This window comes from Cavia porcellus, unplaced genomic scaffold, assembly GCF_034190915.1.
Source record: "Cavia porcellus strain 051 isolate PalLab524CR breed Dunkin Hartley unplaced genomic scaffold, mCavPor4.1 scaffold_4, whole genome shotgun sequence".
NCBI classification, from domain to species: Eukaryota; Metazoa; Chordata; class Mammalia; order Rodentia; family Caviidae; genus Cavia; species Cavia porcellus.
In genome coordinates this window covers 53,107,679-53,124,438 of record NW_026947487.1, presented here as the reverse complement: position 1 = coordinate 53,124,438, position 16,760 = coordinate 53,107,679, and the positions used below count along the sequence as shown (strand labels likewise).

At 49.2% G+C, this 16,760-nt stretch overlaps 1 protein-coding gene across 5 annotated transcripts in view; it reads right to left on the bottom strand.

Annotated features, from left to right (window-relative positions):
- Positions 1–7,059: 7,059 nt before the first annotated feature.
- Myo16 (myosin XVI) overlaps positions 7,060–16,760 on the bottom strand; it is a 470,083-nt gene continuing 460,382 nt past the window's right edge. For all 5 annotated transcript variants that reach the window (XM_063247024.1, XM_063247026.1, XM_063247023.1 and 2 more), the window contains exon 35: positions 7,060–8,372. In XM_063247024.1, the coding sequence (XP_063103094.1) occupies positions 8,148–8,372 (225 nt within the window). In that variant the 3' untranslated portion in view covers positions 7,060–8,147. The remainder of the gene's footprint in view (positions 8,373–16,760) is intronic.

Below are 16,760 nucleotides of genomic sequence, written 5' to 3'. Positions count from 1 at the left end.
GTCGCACCCAGGTGTCCTCATACACCTGGCTGGGGTTGTCCTGAGACCCCTCAGCTCGTTCCTGCTTCCCTCATTGTCCCCACGTTCTCCTCAGCCTCTCCCACCCCCCAGTTTGCTCAGCCATTTATGGACCCCTGCTTTCCCTGAACTCAATCTCACCGTGACATCACTCATCCCTACAGGAACTTGGTGGCTGTGCCCCTCCATCCTCTCAGGCATCTGTGAGTATCCAGCCCACCCCTGGCACAGCTCCGAAGTCCCTTCCTAATGCTTGGGTGGTTTCCATCCCCAGCTATTTACCCACACCAGGCTTCCATGTGAATGAGAAGCCCATGAATCACATGCACTCATCCCGTTGCCTCTTCCTGTTGAGTGAGTATACATAGTGGATCGAAACCTCTGAGTCATGTTTCCATGAGCTGTAGAAAAACAGCAGTGGAGAGACACCAAACCAGCCCTCCACGGCAGATCTTAGCAGCGTTTTCAGTGTAATGAGGGTGTGGCTTGTCTGACCCCACCAGGGCCGGGCAAGTGGAAAGCAGTGTCCTCTTACATCTGTAACAGGACTCCCCATGGGGGAGTTTTCTGCCTCAGTTTCCACTGAAGCACCAGGGTGGGGATGGGCATGGCAGCTGCCAGGCCTGATGTGGGAGCTGTGAGGCCCCGGAGGACTGCCTCCTGTCCCGTCTCCTGTCCCCTGTCCACCCCACCATTGCTGCCTGGTGCCAGCAAGGGAGGCCACAGGAGGGACTCAGTGGCTGGGGCTACAGCACCTGTGGGGGAGTTCCTGGCCTTCTGTGGATGGAGGACTGCTGGCCTGGGCCGGGTCTGTGTTGCCTTTTTTTTTTTTTTTTTGTCTTTTTCGTTTTTATCGGTACCAGGAATCGAACTCACAACTGCCTGCTTGTAAGGCAGGCACTTATGCCGCTGAGCTAAATCCCAAGCCCCTACCTGGGCCAGGTCTGAGCCCCAGAGGAATCACAAAAGTTTGGATATTTATGAGGAATCAAAATAGGTCAAGTGGGACCAGGGATATGGCCTAATGGCACAGTGCCTGCCTCGCAAGTGCAAGGTCCTGAGTTCAATTCCCAGTACCTGCTCCCCCAAACACTCAGAGAGTGTTTCGATTTTTAAAAAATTACTACAGTAAAAGACACATTATCACCGTCTCCCTCAAAATCCTCCCCTATGGTCCAAATACACTTAGCCCACTGTTCTGGTCACTTCCAGGAGCAGGTCTGTGTCCTTTTTGTGTCCTTATGAGGTGAGGTCAGATATATAGTGACAGCTGCAGCTGGCGGCTTTGGGGGCTCCTAACACCAGGACACCACATCTCATCCACCTTACCCGCCCGGTCTGAGGCTGTGTGACCTCTGGCTCTTCAGAATGACCACAGAAGGGAGATGGATTAAATCAAGGCAGGACAGGATTTAAACTGATTCAGGTAGGCAGGGCGGCACAGTTAAAGACACCTGGGAAAGAGGACCCAAACTGCTTCCAAAGGGGGCAGGGGCGCTGGGATGCATGTGTTCAGAGAAGGAGGAGGATGCTCATGGGAGGCTAATTTGGGAGACCCCCACTGTGGCACAGCACTGTAAACTGTCACTGCGTATTTTGACCACACTTCACAGAGCTGGGAACTCCCTAGCCCACAGATCCTGCCTGCCATGGGCTTGGGTGCCACGGAACACTTTCCCCTTCCTCCTGGTCACAGGGCAGGGCCACCCAGAGCATGCCCCAGCTGAATGAGGACAGAAGGGGCCTGAGTCCCTCCCAGGTGAGCTGTCTCTGGGCTATCATCCTGCCTTCCCGGACCCCTGGGGAGCGCTCCATGGAAGGGCTCCCGCTCCACAGTAGCCGTTAAGGTCAACAGACTGTAACCTGGGTGGCAAGAGGGAAATATTTTGCATTTAGCTTTGGTTCTGGGGCAGTTTGCTCAGCAGCCTTTCGGAGTCATGACTGGAGGTCGGGACTCGGACTGCACACAAGGGATCCACCTGCTTATTAGTGTCAGCACCAGCTGGCAGTGTCACACCTGGAGGTGCAGCAGCTTGTTCTTCCCAGGGCTCCTCTGCTTCCTCTGGGTTGGGAAGGTCCCTGCACTAGTCTCAGGCTGCTTTGCTTTCCTAAGAGCACTTCAGTGGTGACAGGAAGTCGACTGTAATTTCCTGCTTTTCAGCCCTGACACCTTTAGTGGCCAGGATTCTGTGGATTTATGTGACCTCCATTTTATTTTGTTAAGAGAATTGTTCTTGTTATCCTGGATGCTCACACTTTGGGTATAGTTGCTAAGCCCAGAGGAATCACAATGGTTTTCCAATGACAAAATGCAGTTTAATTGTTTTGAATAACAAGGTCCCTACATCACATAAGAGTATGCTACTTATTTATATAAAATGGCTCTGTTTTAGTTACTTTTCTCTTGTTGCTGAGACAAAATACCCAACACCCAAAGTTAAAGAAGGACAAGTTTATTCACAGTTTGTAAGGTTTCAGCCCCAAATCCCCTGGCTCCAAGGCAGGGTGGTGTGGCACAGGGGCAACAGTGCATGGTGGTGGGATCACACAGAAAACAAGCAGCAGAAAAAAGAGGGACCAGCCTCTTTCAGTCCCATATACCATTTCCAGTCTACTGGGATTCAGGCAGTGCCAGTGCAATCAGTGGACTGATCCAGGAATCACCCCCCTTAATCCCAGAGTCCTTCCTTAATCCCAGCATCGGACCACAAATCAATTATACACCCTAGATCCAGCCACTGCTGAAAAGGTCGCTGTGCCCCATGACTGCATGAGGTTTGGGGGAACATCTAGACACAAACCATAACAGGCTCTCAGCGTACTTTTGTAATATTAAAATTGCTCCTTGGTGGACACTAAGAGGGCCCCTCTTGGGCTGGTCACTCTCTTCTCTTGTGACCACCCTCCTGCTAGTTAGATCCAGTTCAGATGAAGAGGCCCCCAAAACAGGCTCCATAAGAAAACTTCTCCCCAGAACATAGCAGCGTATACACTTTTCAAGTAGCTGTTTAAGAGTATACCTCTGCAGCCTCTCTATTTGTTCAAATCTTAGAAGATCAAAACCCCAAATTGAATTTGGTTTCATTCTATTTTTCTGTAGTGCTTTGATGTCCCTCAGGATTTATCCAGAGTTTTGTTCTCTTTCATTTTCTTTAGACTTCAGAAACCCAACGGTGACATCGGGAAATGTCACTAGAGAATACTCGGCTGCCTCCTTGGAACATAGGCTCCCCATGATGAGGCTGGCTGAGGGTGACTGATCAAAGCAGGCGAGGACACAGTGGACACAGCCCTGTTATCAGGCAGCCGTGGAGACGATCGCAGAGATTTGCCTACCTTTAATCACTTCTCATGAAAAGACATCACAATTTCCCCTGCCATTGTCACCATCCGGTAAACTACATAAAATCCAGACCGTAACAGAGAGCTGGCATCTACGCATGCAGAAATGTATCCAAAGTCTAAATATACTTCAAAAACTCTGGGAAATGATCCGAGAAATTGGAACGTAGGACCAAGATGTATGCTAGGCTTTTAATAAAACTCAGCCTTTGAAAAAGACCATCTTTAAAGTTTGCAGATCATCTGGATTTTAAAGCAACTTATGAAAGCCACAATAACGGAGGCTGGCAGGGGTCTGCAGAGCTTAGGTAAAGTGAATGCGCTACACAGCAGCTCTTTCCAGCCCGAAGTCCAGCATGCTCAGCTCTGCTGTCTAAGGTGTCTACAGCCTGACAGGGCAAGCGGCCCCGCATGGCCAGTGGGGTTTGCCTTGGGGGAGGAGTTACTTCACAATCTTGCTTAGGAAGAGTGAGGGCTTTCTAAAATCAGCACACTTACCATTCTACGGCACAAAGGAGCCCAACTGCTTCTATCCTCCCATTATGGATTTTTTTAAGGCATTGCTAAAGCAACATGGAAAATGTGATTAAATTGTGAAAAAAAAAATTTACTCAGAACACAGATTGTGTTTTCTGCTCACCGAATATAAGAATTTTTTTTCTGATGAGAATGATCAGAAAAGTCAATCCTCTTCTCACCAAAAAGAAAAAGAAAATGAAGCAGAAACATTCAAAAGTTGAGAGAAAAACTAGTATTTCAGGGGAGCGCACAGGCTGACCTGTGTCCCGTGCAGAAACTGAAGGCTAAGTAATCTGTGTGTTTCTTCCAGCCCAAGCTGAGTCTGCTGTCCGATGTAGATCGACAGCCATGGAATTGTGCCAGATGTTTATACAGCTTTCCAGGCATATTTTTGTTCATTTGTGTAATATTTGTATGTGAAACCCATTCATTCACAAATTTCAGATTTTAATTGTTTTTTATTAAGTAGATTTATATAATCATAATTCTACTAAATTAGATACCTTTTTTTAAGAGCAGTAATGATGTATTTTTTCCACCCTGGAAAATATATTTTAGAACATTTTGACCCACTATAAACATTCAAATAGTAGTTTTTAGAGCCTTCCCATAAATAACTTTTCAAAACGCAATAGGAATGGGCAGTATTTGAACACAGGGTAATAATTCAACCCAATTATATTGCTACACATAAAGTTATGGCCCAATAATATATCATAATTCATTCCCTATGGTCTGCGGGCAATTAGAATACCACCATTGTTTTGCAAACATACCTAACTGCTGGAATCTTTCTAATATGGAGCAACTTTCAGTGCTTCAGTACTGGAGTAGTGGCTCTGTCTGCCATGTGGTCATTGTGGGCTACTGCCAAGGTGACTCCAGTGCAAACAGAGACACGGACTTCATCTCTAGTGAGTGTGGCTGCTGACACTGTCCTGTTTGCAGCAGTGTTTCATTAGTGCACAGCTGGGTCTCTACCCGTCTTCTCATCATGGAGCAGACGGGTGGTGCTCTAAGTGTCGATGAGTGCCCTTAGCCTCTCTCTCCACAGAGGAGAGATAGCCAAGGTGGAGAAGGCTTAGGTTGACAAGTTCAGCCCTCGTTCTGGAAGTCAGTAGGAGCTTGGCTCCTGGTGGCTGAGGGTCAGCAAGCCTCGGCCAGGGCAGAGGGCTCCCCAGGGAGACAAAGCACTTAACCCTTCCCGATGTCCATAGCACCCTCGTGGCGGACGACCAGGGCACCTGGGGGTCTCTCGGCTCCAAAGCTGTGCTAGGTGAACAGGGTCACCTGGCCCCAACACCCACATGGCATGGGAACCTCCTTCACGTCAGTCCCCTCTGTAATCATCCAGTGCCATGCTTTGCATAACCCTGTGTCTGAACAAGGTCACTTAATTTGACATCTCTAAAGCTGTGTTTCGGTATCGCAGGTGACAGTTTCTGTAACACTATGCTTGCAACACAACAGGCATCTCTGGCAGGAGCTCACGGAGCTGTCTGATGCTCGGAGATTGGGACCAGCTTTAATCCAAAGGAGGTGATGATGACCTTGCAGGCCCATGGCAGTGTCCCCATGAGTGTTGGTTGATGCCCAGGCCCCTGGGAGGTGCAATTTTAAACAGGGAGTACTGGGGAGGTGGTTAGGTCATGAGTAGCATCTCGTGATGGGATTAGTGGCCTGGAAGAGAGTGGAAGGAGCCCACTTCTTTTCTCTGCCGTGGGAGGCTACCATGATAGGACAGCCTTCTGGTGACCAGGACTCCAGGCCTGGCGGAGCCTTGAGCCTGGACTTCCCAGCAGTCCAGGGAGGACTCAGAGCCTGGGGATCTGCATTGCTCATGCCCCACTGTCTGCTGCAATTTGCTTTAGAAGCCTGATTGAGGGCGCCTCTGGGGATGTAGAGGAGACCACCAAGGCTCAACCTGTGCCCCTGCTGGTGGAGCAGGCCCCTGTCACAGGAGCCCTGTGCCAGCCAGGATCCCGCGGCTCTGCTGCTTTCGGGGTAGACTCGAAGAGGAGCTGGCTGAGGTGACCTGGCTCCTCTGTGGCTGCAGGTGAGCCCCACACATCCTCACTGGGGATGGACAGCACAGGGACACCTCACTGGCCAGCCCCCAACTGTTTATGGTTCTGTCTGTTCTGATGCCTTGGCCTCAAGCCCTCTGACCTGGGAGGATGGCCATGCCGACTGCTGGTCTGCAGTGCCCAGGCACTGTCCCTCAAGCATCTTGAGCTCTCTTTCCAAAGGCAGCCCAGCCAACCAGAACCCACAGCCCTCCACATGTGCTGACCTCACGGGGCCAGCCCCCTCTCAAACCCCTACTCCCAGCCTTGTCTCCCTGGGGGCAAGGGATCAGGCATCCGGGGTCAGCTACAGCATTTAATCCTGCAGAGGCCACATCCTCTGTCTGCCCTCGCCTTCTGCTCCTTCTGCAGCTCAGGGAGAACTGTGGCACCTCCCTTCCTGTGGGTTAGAACAACAGAGGTTCCTCAGTGGTATCAGAAACTCAGTTCTTTTCCTGCAAAGTGAACTGCATTAGAACTGAATCAAATTTCCTTATACGGTCAGCCTTGACTTTAACCATCAAATCTGACTCGGTTCTCCTCTAACTAGTTCGTGACTAGAATTGTGGGAAGAATTCAAGAGTGACCATGATTGTGACCTGGAAGGGTGCATTCTTGTCCACAGCTCCCCCTCTGCCCGCTGCTTCCTGGTGTTCATGACATGAGCAGCATTCTTCTGCCAGACCCTTCTGCCTTGAACTAAAAATGCAGTCAAAGTAACCTTCTCCTCCTTTCAGTTGTGTTTGTGGGGTGCTGTGTCTCAGGGGCTAGAAAGGGTGAGACCCTCCCTCTGCCTTCTGACCATGCCTGCTTTTGCTCTGCGTGGTTCTTCCATGGCCCTGCATGCCCACTTCCCTGGGGGCTGCTGGATCTAGCGAACGATCTTTCTGATGTCAGCAGCCTGCTGAGCTATTAGTCTTACCTTGCCCAGACAGCCATCTACAAGGTACACTTAGCTTACAGAACAAAGTGCTCAGCATCTGGAGCTTGCAAGCGACTGTGTGGACAAACCAGAGGTGGGGTGAGCTCCATCCTTGTCACCACACAGCTGCTCCGGAACTCTTGTGATCCCAGAAGATTCCAACCCCGCCACCAAGCAAAACACACCATAGCAGCAGAGTTGCACCCTTTTATTGACAGAGTTGTGTCCCAAAGGCTGGTATGAATAAAAAGTTCCAAGTTCCAAGTGGCAAGATGGGTGGTCCGGAGCCACTGCCAAGAAGCCCCCAAGGGATGGAAGTGCACAGAGAAGCAGAAGCAGAGCCACTGGGTGACAGAAGGGTAGGGACACAGTGCGAGGATCATGCAGCGTCGCTGGGATGGGGGACAGACCTGAGAGGCAGCACCACTGCTCCAACCAGCAGGCTGAGCCATGATCCACACTGCGTGGCCTTGGGGTGACCTCACGCACCACCCACAGTGAAGCTGAAGCCACACACGAGTAACTGGGCACCCAGAACTTCTGGGAGCCTATAGCAAAGCTGGGTGGGGCAGGGGTTTTGCTGAGGGGCGCACGAGTTGCTTACCCAACGTGGAGGCTGGTGGAAGGACAGAGCTGTCCCCACAGACAGTGAGCTCTAAAACACCTCAGGGTCAGCCCAGAGTGACATTGCAAAGCTGAGCAACAACACGGTCCCCAGGGGGTTGGGTACTTTAGGTTAAAAAAACAACATGTGTGGAGGAGAAATGTCCAGAAATGGCATTTTAAAATCCATATTTGAAATCAAGGGAGCACCACCAATTGCATCGAGTTATAAAACAGTCATCCACGTGTAGATGGTTATCGGGACTGGAATTGGAACAAAACACGCACGGCCACAGAGAAGGAAAAGAAATGAGTCCTGTGCACGGGGTCATCACAAAACCACAGCAAGGACGAAGCCACGGCGTTGTCATCCAGCTCTAGGGAACCACTGTACCCAGGCACGAGGGTCCTTGGTCACTGCTCCCTGCCACTGTCCCTCATCTCACACACTCTTGGCTTTTCTGTCCCCACCTGTGGACAGTGCAGCCCTATAAACGTGGAACCTGAAAAATCACAGAACAGGAAAGAAAACACACGCACACACGCACGCAGGAAATGTGTCTGATTGGAGTGTCAGAGTGTCGGTGTCCTGTGCTTTCTCTGATCAGTGCACTGGGAGAGGCCCCAGCATGTCCCCCAAGGTAGCCTCGTGATTCTGTGTCTGCAGCCCAGGCCACCTACATGGTGGTGTCCCAGAGCTTGGAGGGCAGGTGGCTGCAGGAGGCCCCTTCAGGCTTCCTCAGGAGGGTGGGCTTCTTGCAGGGGGGTGGCGGGGGTGCGCGGGGCTCGTGGGGCTGCAGGGCTTCCTGCCAGTCCCTCTCCTCACAGAGCTTCCGCCTCCAGTCTAGAAGCTCCTGCAGGGCCACACTCTCATTCTCAGAGAGCCGCAGCTGATGGATGACCTGGAGGACAGAGGACAAGGGAGGTGTCAGCACGGGTGGCTAGCCTGGTGGTGGTCACAACATTTGGCCAGGAGGGTTGGCGCTGGGTGGACAGAGGTGGCCCTCATCTCTAGTCCTCCTGCCCAAGGCTGATAGGAAGGACAGGGAGGGAGGTAGTCGCCACCCACTGCAGGAGAGCGGGAAGAGGCAGGTGTGGGGGGTTGCCGGAGTTACCCTGCCCGGTGGCCCAGGAAGGAGCCCAGCCTGCTCGCCCTGTGCTTGGTCCTTATGTCCACTCCAAGAGCAACCTGCACATTTCTTTATCTAATCTGCCTGCAGTAAACACAGTGAGTGTTTAAGTATTAAAAATCACCACAGTAAAAGGCACAGCAATTCCTCCCCCGCCTAGCTTCTCCTTCCTTTGCGCACGCTCTTCCCACTGTCCTCCCCGCTTCCCACAGTGGCTCTGGGGTCCTCTTTCCTGAGGGTCTGAGGCTGCACTGCCCTGGTGGCCTCGGGGTCCTGAATGGATGCACAGTGCTGCCCTTTAATGGTCATTTGGACTTTGAGGAAGAGCCGGAAGTTGCCTGGTGTCACATCCAGTGGACAGGGAGGATGTGGGCACAGAGCCGTGTCTTATGGACCTGTTCTGTTGCTGGAGGAAGGTCAACTACCGCGGAATACATCGTGCTTTCTTGCAAGCCTCACACATTCATGAAATAGAAAGTTCCAGAACTGCTCCAGGGAGTGGCAGAAACAGTGGGAGGCATGAGTGTGTTCCAGGGGAGGAGCAGGCTCCTGGTAGGGGGTGAGGGAGGAAGTGTGATGTGTCTTTTACCGAAATAAACAATTTTTAGTTAAAAATTTGCTGTATAACAAAACTCGCCATGTAGTTTGATGGTGCTGTAGCAGGGCTTTCCAATATCAGTGATCTCTCAGGCTTTCCTCACTGGGAGCCTCTGCCAGCTCAGGGTTAATACTCAAACAGGACCACCGCGGGTGGCTGTGCCTGGGGACCCCACAGCTCCCAGGCACCAGGCAGCCTTCCTGAGTCGCCGTGCATCTGGGAGGCAGAGTGAGCTGTAAGGCAGTGACCGTCCGCTCAGGTGTAGGCCCGTGCTGGCCTTTGCAGGAAAGCAGCCGAGCACAGCTGCATCCTCTTGCTCCCCAGTGTCCCCTGCAGACTGAGCTCCTGACCTGTGGGTTGTGCTGCTGTGGACTTGCTCCTGTCAGCAGCCGGCTGCCCATGATGGCTGGGTTCTTAGGACACTGGTTTTCTTGTCTACTCAAAAGTGTATATGCTGGTTACAAATAAGAGTCCAGAAATGAGAATTGTGAGGAAAGGAGATGGCTCACCCCACACTCAAAGCACTAGCTGCCTTGGCTCTGCAGGCTCTTCCACCCTTCACAGCCTGTCCTTTAACACTGAAGGGAGAAGACTACTATGGGCAGAGTGGCGGTGCCAGCTAGGTAGAGGACAGTCCCTTGACGGGAGCAAGATGCCGGTGCCCCAGGGCCAATGCTGAACCTGCTTGAGTCCACTGCTCACATGCAGGAGAGGATATCAAGGGCTAGAATCAATAAGGTAGCATGAAGCGCAGAAGCTGTGAAGGCCCAGCCTACACTCAGTCCATAACTAGGTCTCTGAGATGGTTTTCAGCCAAAGGGGCTTCCCAAATTGAAGGACAGGGAAGCACCCAGACAGAGTGCAGTGTGGAGGAGAAGTCTGTGATTGACAGGTTCTCAAAGGCCAATGTGAAGTGGACCTCCAGGCATCAGTGGAAGGTAGGTGGGCCCGAGTGCCTGTGGTCAGTCTCCAGTGCTACGGTCCAGGGAAATGAGGGACCTTCCAGGTGACACTTGTGGCGCCAAGCTGCTTCTAAACCAATGCAAAGAGTCAAGGACATGGGGTGGCAGGGATGGGTGTGGGATTCAGTTAGTGAGCACTCTGGAGTGTTTCAGCCATGCCAGGTGTCTTGCTGGTCACCTTGCAAGCCTCAGCTCATGACTTGTCCCATGAGCCCTACAAAGACTAGGTGAGGAAACTGAGGCACAGAGAAGTCTGGTGATTTGCTCAGTAGCACAGAGAAGCAGTGGCACCAACCCTGGAGTCCATGTTCTTAGCCAAGACTATGCATTAAGCTAATGCAGAATACGCTTCTCTGTCTCTGTATCTTCCGTACGAATATGCTGATATAGGCTGAATACTGTATTATTTAGAATTTCCAGGTTAGTAAGAAAGGAGCAGATGGATTTCATATGCAAATACATTCTCTTCACTTTTTAAGTGACAGTGAGTGTGAGTATGGGGTGAGCTCTCGGAGTGTCCAGGGGTCCGGACAGAAAGCTGAGCAGAGATCCAGCTGACTGATGGCAGACAGTCCCTGAAGCATGTGAGGAGGCCCATTATCGCCATGATCAGCACCAGGCTCCTGCTGTCCATGCTCATGTCACAGAGCACACAAACTCCTGTGCCTAACATGAATTCCAGTTGTTTTGTTTTTACAGGTTTTTACTCCATTTGCAAATCTGACTCAGGCCAAGGGATGAAACGATCTCACATAATCGTGTGTATACGAATGTGATTAACACTGCTGAAAATAATGCCAAGATGCTGTGGGTCAAGGGAAATAATTTTTCATTTGAGTGGGGTCATCTGTATTGCACAAGTTGGAAAAATGTTGGTCTACTCCATGGGAATAGAATTAGCAACTGCTTGACAACAGTACGGTGTCCTTTAGGGCCCAAATTGGGCAAATGAAAGTTTGCCAGCCAGAACTGGGGGAATCTGAGCCTTCAAAAAAAGTGGCAAATGGATCCACTTTGCAAACACTGTAGCAGGAGCCACCCAATTGTGGGGGTGCTTCAGGCAAAGAGGGGGCACACTCATGTGCATTGAGGGTCGAACCCACAGCCTTTGCTTGAGTTGAGCTAAAAATCCTAAGCCCCTTCTCATTTTTGGCTTTGAGATAGCATTTAGCAAGAGGATAAGTTGCCCAGATGGGTGGATCTTTTAATGTACTTTTTCAATATGCAGTCACTTAAACCATGACCTGGGTTCCACCTACCACATTGTTTTCTTGCATCACTAGATTGCCCAGGCTGGGCTCAAACTCCTGCCTCAGCCTCCAGAGTCCTGGGGTTACCGGAGTGCACCAACATGCCTGACTGCTATGCATTTCTATGGGCAATGTGATTGTAAATTAGTAATTCTCTGCTGAATTTCACCTTGGGTTTTTCCCTGCATGGATAAAAACAGTCTTTGCCCCATAGTTCAGACGTAAAATCATGTTGCTGTTCATTTGTCACAGAACTGATTTTCCTGTTGACTCTTCACCCAGAGGTGAAAAGACTCATTTGCTGACATTTATGGAAATTGAAAAGAAGAAAGAGTCGCGGCTGACTGGATAGTGGAGATGGGAGTTCCCCAGGCAAACCACATCCCCACACTGTACTTAGGAAGAAAATATTAAGACTGGGGAGCTGCAGTCAGGGAAACCAGGGTCCACTAATGGAACCCTAAAGATGCAGCATAGAATAAAGACCCCGTGACTAAAAACAAAACTCCTGACTAAAACTTCTCCTTTGTCTCTGCTTTCCAAACAGCAAGGAAAATTATCTTGGGTGGGAAACAGCACTGTGCTTTAGACTGCAGAGGGCTGCTCTTTTGTGATGCAGCAATGGGCATTGTTACAGCATTCCAATTAAGTTCACTCTTAGGATTCCTGCCCAAGGTTTAAACAAAGGCAAACAGATCACTTTAAAGGCAAGTTTGAGTTTTCCTGGACACCAGAGTGGTGTGGGATCTGGGAGGAAGGATGGGGTTTTAACCTCATACCCTAACTGGATGCTTGGTTTCCTTAATAATCAAGAACTGGGACTGGGGATTTAGCTCAGGGGCATAAGCACCTGCCTTGCAAGCATGGGGTCCTGAGTTTGATCCCTGTACCCACCCCCCCAAAAAAAATCAAGAACTGTATTTTATGTAATGTATTGAAGTATATTTGATATTGTTTCAAGAGATATTTACTTGGAGTTTGCAGCTGATTCTAACCTGTCCAGTTATACTTAGGTGTAAAAATGCACTCAGGTGAGTGGATATGTGTATTTCTTTCCATGAAAGAAACTAGGCACTTGTAATCGTACTAAAAATCATGCAGTCTAATTAATGTGTGACATTTGAGATATGGATTTCATGGGACTCTGTTCTCTGACATTGATCCACTTAACACTTAGGCAGGTGCTTACTAATAACTAGCAGGTAGGAAGCAAGTGATGACCTGTTACTGACATAGGGCTCAGACACAGGGACAGGCTGGGGAAAAACAGAAACAAAAACAAAGCCAGACCTATATATGGGAAACACAGAAAGGAAGAAGATTAAAATCCCTTGTAAAACATTTTTCTTGGGGTGATTCTAAAGACTCACCCAAATACAAGGAGGTCTGGCAAAGACCATGAGCCTCCTAGGTCTCTGTCTTCAAAGGACACATTTGTCCCTGTCATTACTGGTTCAGAAATCTTCAACAGCACCGCCTTCCACATGCAGGGGCTGGGTGCAGGGCTGTGTGTGTTTTCTGGGCATACTGGTAGTCCTGATCTGTTCGCTCTCACACAGACTGATCCCTGCAACTCTGTCTCCCCTGTGGCGCTCCCGGGTTAGAGCTAGAGTCTCTGTCTCCTCTGACTCTGTTTCTGTCTCTGTCTCTGTCTCTGTCTCTGTTTCTGATGAGATGCTCAGAAGTTCCCCCAAACCTGTCATGGACATCAGTTCCACTGGCTGCTCTCTCCACTGAGCACCGCCCCGGGTCCTTATTCTAGATCCTCCCATGCATGTGACATAAGCAGGCTCAAGCTTATCAACATCATTTCATAAACACAGCGATTCATCTTCCCATCCCCAAGTCCCTTAGCTGCTAAGTGGCAGCGTCAGAATGCAAATTCGGGCTCCCAGAGTGCAAGTGACCTTTGCAGCCCTGATTACATTGCCTTCCAAGGTGCTTCCCCAGCCTGCTGATCAATTAACCAATGCACCTTGGGTGATTATGAACACAGAAATCCGGGCGGTGGATTCCACCGGACTGTCCTAGGTGCACCATGTGTGGCCTCTGCCTTGAGAAGCTCCACGCAAACTGAGCAGCAGGACATACACATGCTAATGACTCCTACGTGTGGGTGAAACAAGAGTGCAGAAAGGTCACAAGCCGTGCAGCATTAACTGGCAGTGACCCACACATGCAGTTCCTGTTGCTGGGTCAAGAAGAGGGAGCTCCCTTATAGGCAGCACGGGCTTTGGGGGGCGCTCTGACCTGGGCTGTGCAGATGAGGACGGGGGTGGGGGGGTGGGGTAGAAAGCGACATCCAGTCAAGCCAGGTAGGTGGTGACATCATGTTTTGTTCATGTCTGCATTGATGGTTAAGAGGCATCACAGGAGAAAAGCAAAGGTGTGGAGAAGTGGCATGGGCTTGGGGAACTGGCTGCAGGGTGGCGACAGACTGGTGAAGGAGCAGGAGGAGACGTCAGGCCCAGTTGGAGAGTGAGGAAAAGGGGTGGTCAGAGTCTCACAGGCCAAACCCATAGCCTCCAGAAGGCACAGGACCCGGTCCCGAGCCCACAAAGCCTCTGCCCCACCTGCTTCCCGAGCCCACAAAGCCTCTGCCCCACCTGCTTCCCGAGCCACGCTGCGGGTCTGTAGGACACAGCTCACCTACTCACTTATTAATTTCTCAGAACATTTCTTTCTAGAAACAGCTGTTCATGTGTTGCCATATTAAAGGTAATTAAATAAGAATGAGGAAAACCATGTTATGAAACTGGATGCTAACAGAATCCAAAGCAAGTAGATTAAAGAAGTCAGCTGTAATTAGGAAAGGGGGGCAGATTAGCAACCACACTGCATGGAGGAAGACACCTCCTCTCTCCTCGGACACAATGCCCAGCCCAGGGCTTTGAGTTGCAGCCACCACTTTGAGAACTCCAAGTGTATCTTCATAGCTGGAAAAGGCACTGAAGATCCCCAAATTATTAAAGTATTTCTCACTGTGCCCATCTTGTTAATGGTACTGACTATATTGCCAGGGAAAATCCACTGATTATTGAGAAATTTTTAAATTACCAATTTTATACATATAGACATTGTGTGTGTGCATGAGTGTTTGTATATGCATGTGTGTGTGTGTGTGTGTGTGTGTGTGTGTGTGAGAAGAGTGAGGTCATGAGGGTACAAATATCATTACTGTGCATGACGTTTTCTGATAAGCAATATTCCAACCATTCTATCATTGGAAGACATGCAGAGGCATACATTTTTGGTAACTTAAAGAATAAAGACTCTAAATAGTAGAAGCTGGACTTAGTAAATATTTTGTAAAGACTAATACTTAGCAGAAACACTACGATATTAAATAAATGATGAAGGGTTACTAGTTGAGATTACTCACTATATGGTAGCAGATAAACCACAAATATCAGTAGCTAAGTCCTGCTCCCATTAAGGCAGGAATCTAAAGAGTGTGGCCGTGAGCATGTGTGGCCTGGCTTTGATCTGCATTTTGGAAGATTCTGTATTTAATTTTGGGATGGGAGAGGTCCTGGAAGATCAGTAACTTGAATTTGGTGCCATTACTATGGCTCTCATACCACTGGCTTGTCTCGGTCACATGATTGCTCCTAACCAGAGGGATGCTGGGAAGTGTGGTCCAGCTGTGGGGGCTAGAAGTTAAGAAAGAGCTGGTGAGTCTCTCATTTGCCACTGGACCTTGGTTCTGTTACAGTGCTGGCAAAGAAAAGGAAAGCATGTCAGGAGGAATTCGGAAGGAAAAGAGACAAGACTGTGTCAAAGAAAGGCAGAATCTGTTAAATCAAGACTTCCTTCCAAAAACAGGTAACAGAAATCACCTGCAAATGTCTAAAATTAATTTAAATCTGCTTGAGTTTCGTCTGCGGCCATACCACCCTGAACGCGCCCGATCTGGTCTAATCTGCTTGAGTTTCAAACTCTGTGCTTTTTATATCGTTGACTTCCTGACACTTTGCAGTATCACTGTTCATCTGTTTCAGAACCTATTTTTGACAGAGTCAGAAATACAAAGTGACAGCTTCAAATAATAACATAATCACAGAAATCAGAGAAGAACCAGGCCTCCCAGGTCTGCGGAGGTCACGCCCTGAACTCCCATCCCTGTGAGCTGGTTCTGTTTCCAGAGAGTGGGGCTCTTTCTGCTCTTCTCACTCAGAATCTGCTTTCTATTTGTCAGGACATCCAGGCTCCAGCTCTCTGGGCTCTCTCTGCCCATCCTGGGATGCCCCCAGCAGAAGTGGATCTCACTGTTCCACCTACACGGAGGACAGAGGCTCACTCTCTCCTCTCACGCTGAGCAGACCAGTTTCCCTAGTTTTCTGGTTTGGAAGAAAATCATAATACAGTCGTCACCATGGTGTTTTACGTGGAGCTTCTTGCTCCAGTTTATCATGCTAGATTCTCCCCTTCTAGACTTCATGCTGGTGACTCATGGTAATTCCCACTGCACTTCAGTGTCTGCCTTAGTGGGGTCACTACGCCTCACTTTTTGGCCCTTGCAGTCCAGCAGTGCCCCTGCTCCCTGTCCCCCAGCCCGGTGTCTTCTCTCTATGAGCTCCTGGTGACCCTTGATTGATGCTGCAACTTTTTCCTGCTTGCTCTGCCCCACTGTGGTTCCCCCACCCTGCTGACCCAGTTTACTTTTTCTTTTCTCCCATGATTTATTGCCTTTTAGAGTAACATACATTTTGCCTAAATACAGCTCACTGTTTGTACCCTCAATGGTAGAATCTAATGTCCACCAGGGTGGGGGAGTTTGTTTTACAGATGAAGCTATTCCAACAGACCTGTACTAGGCACGAGTAGAACTTCAGTGCTGGTTGATAAATGAATGAAAGAAAGAATCTGAAAATTCAGTCTATGTGATCTACTCTCAAACTGCAATGCATATTATTATAAGCCAGGAGTAGGATCATGCATTATGCATAAGTGCACGCATATAATTTTACAGTTATACACAATAAAACCGTGTATATTATACTTTATAGTCAATATAAAAAATCTTTCAGAGTCATGTTCGTGGCACGTGATGCTCAAATTACACAAATTTACAAGCCAATCAACATATAAAAGTGATTCTATTTTCATATCCTCCATCCAGCAATGTGGCTGCTTGTGGTCCTAAGTACCAAACTTATTGACATATTTTTAACACTCGACTAAATGAATATGTTTAGTAAAGCTAGAACATATTATATCAGGCTGCTTCTCAATTCCTCTGGGGCTGCTGCTGGTTGACAATTACATTGAGCTGGCAATTTATAGGTCACTTTGTGTTTGTAATACAAAAATGATTAAGATGCACTTGGTGTGTTTTCTATAAAATGAA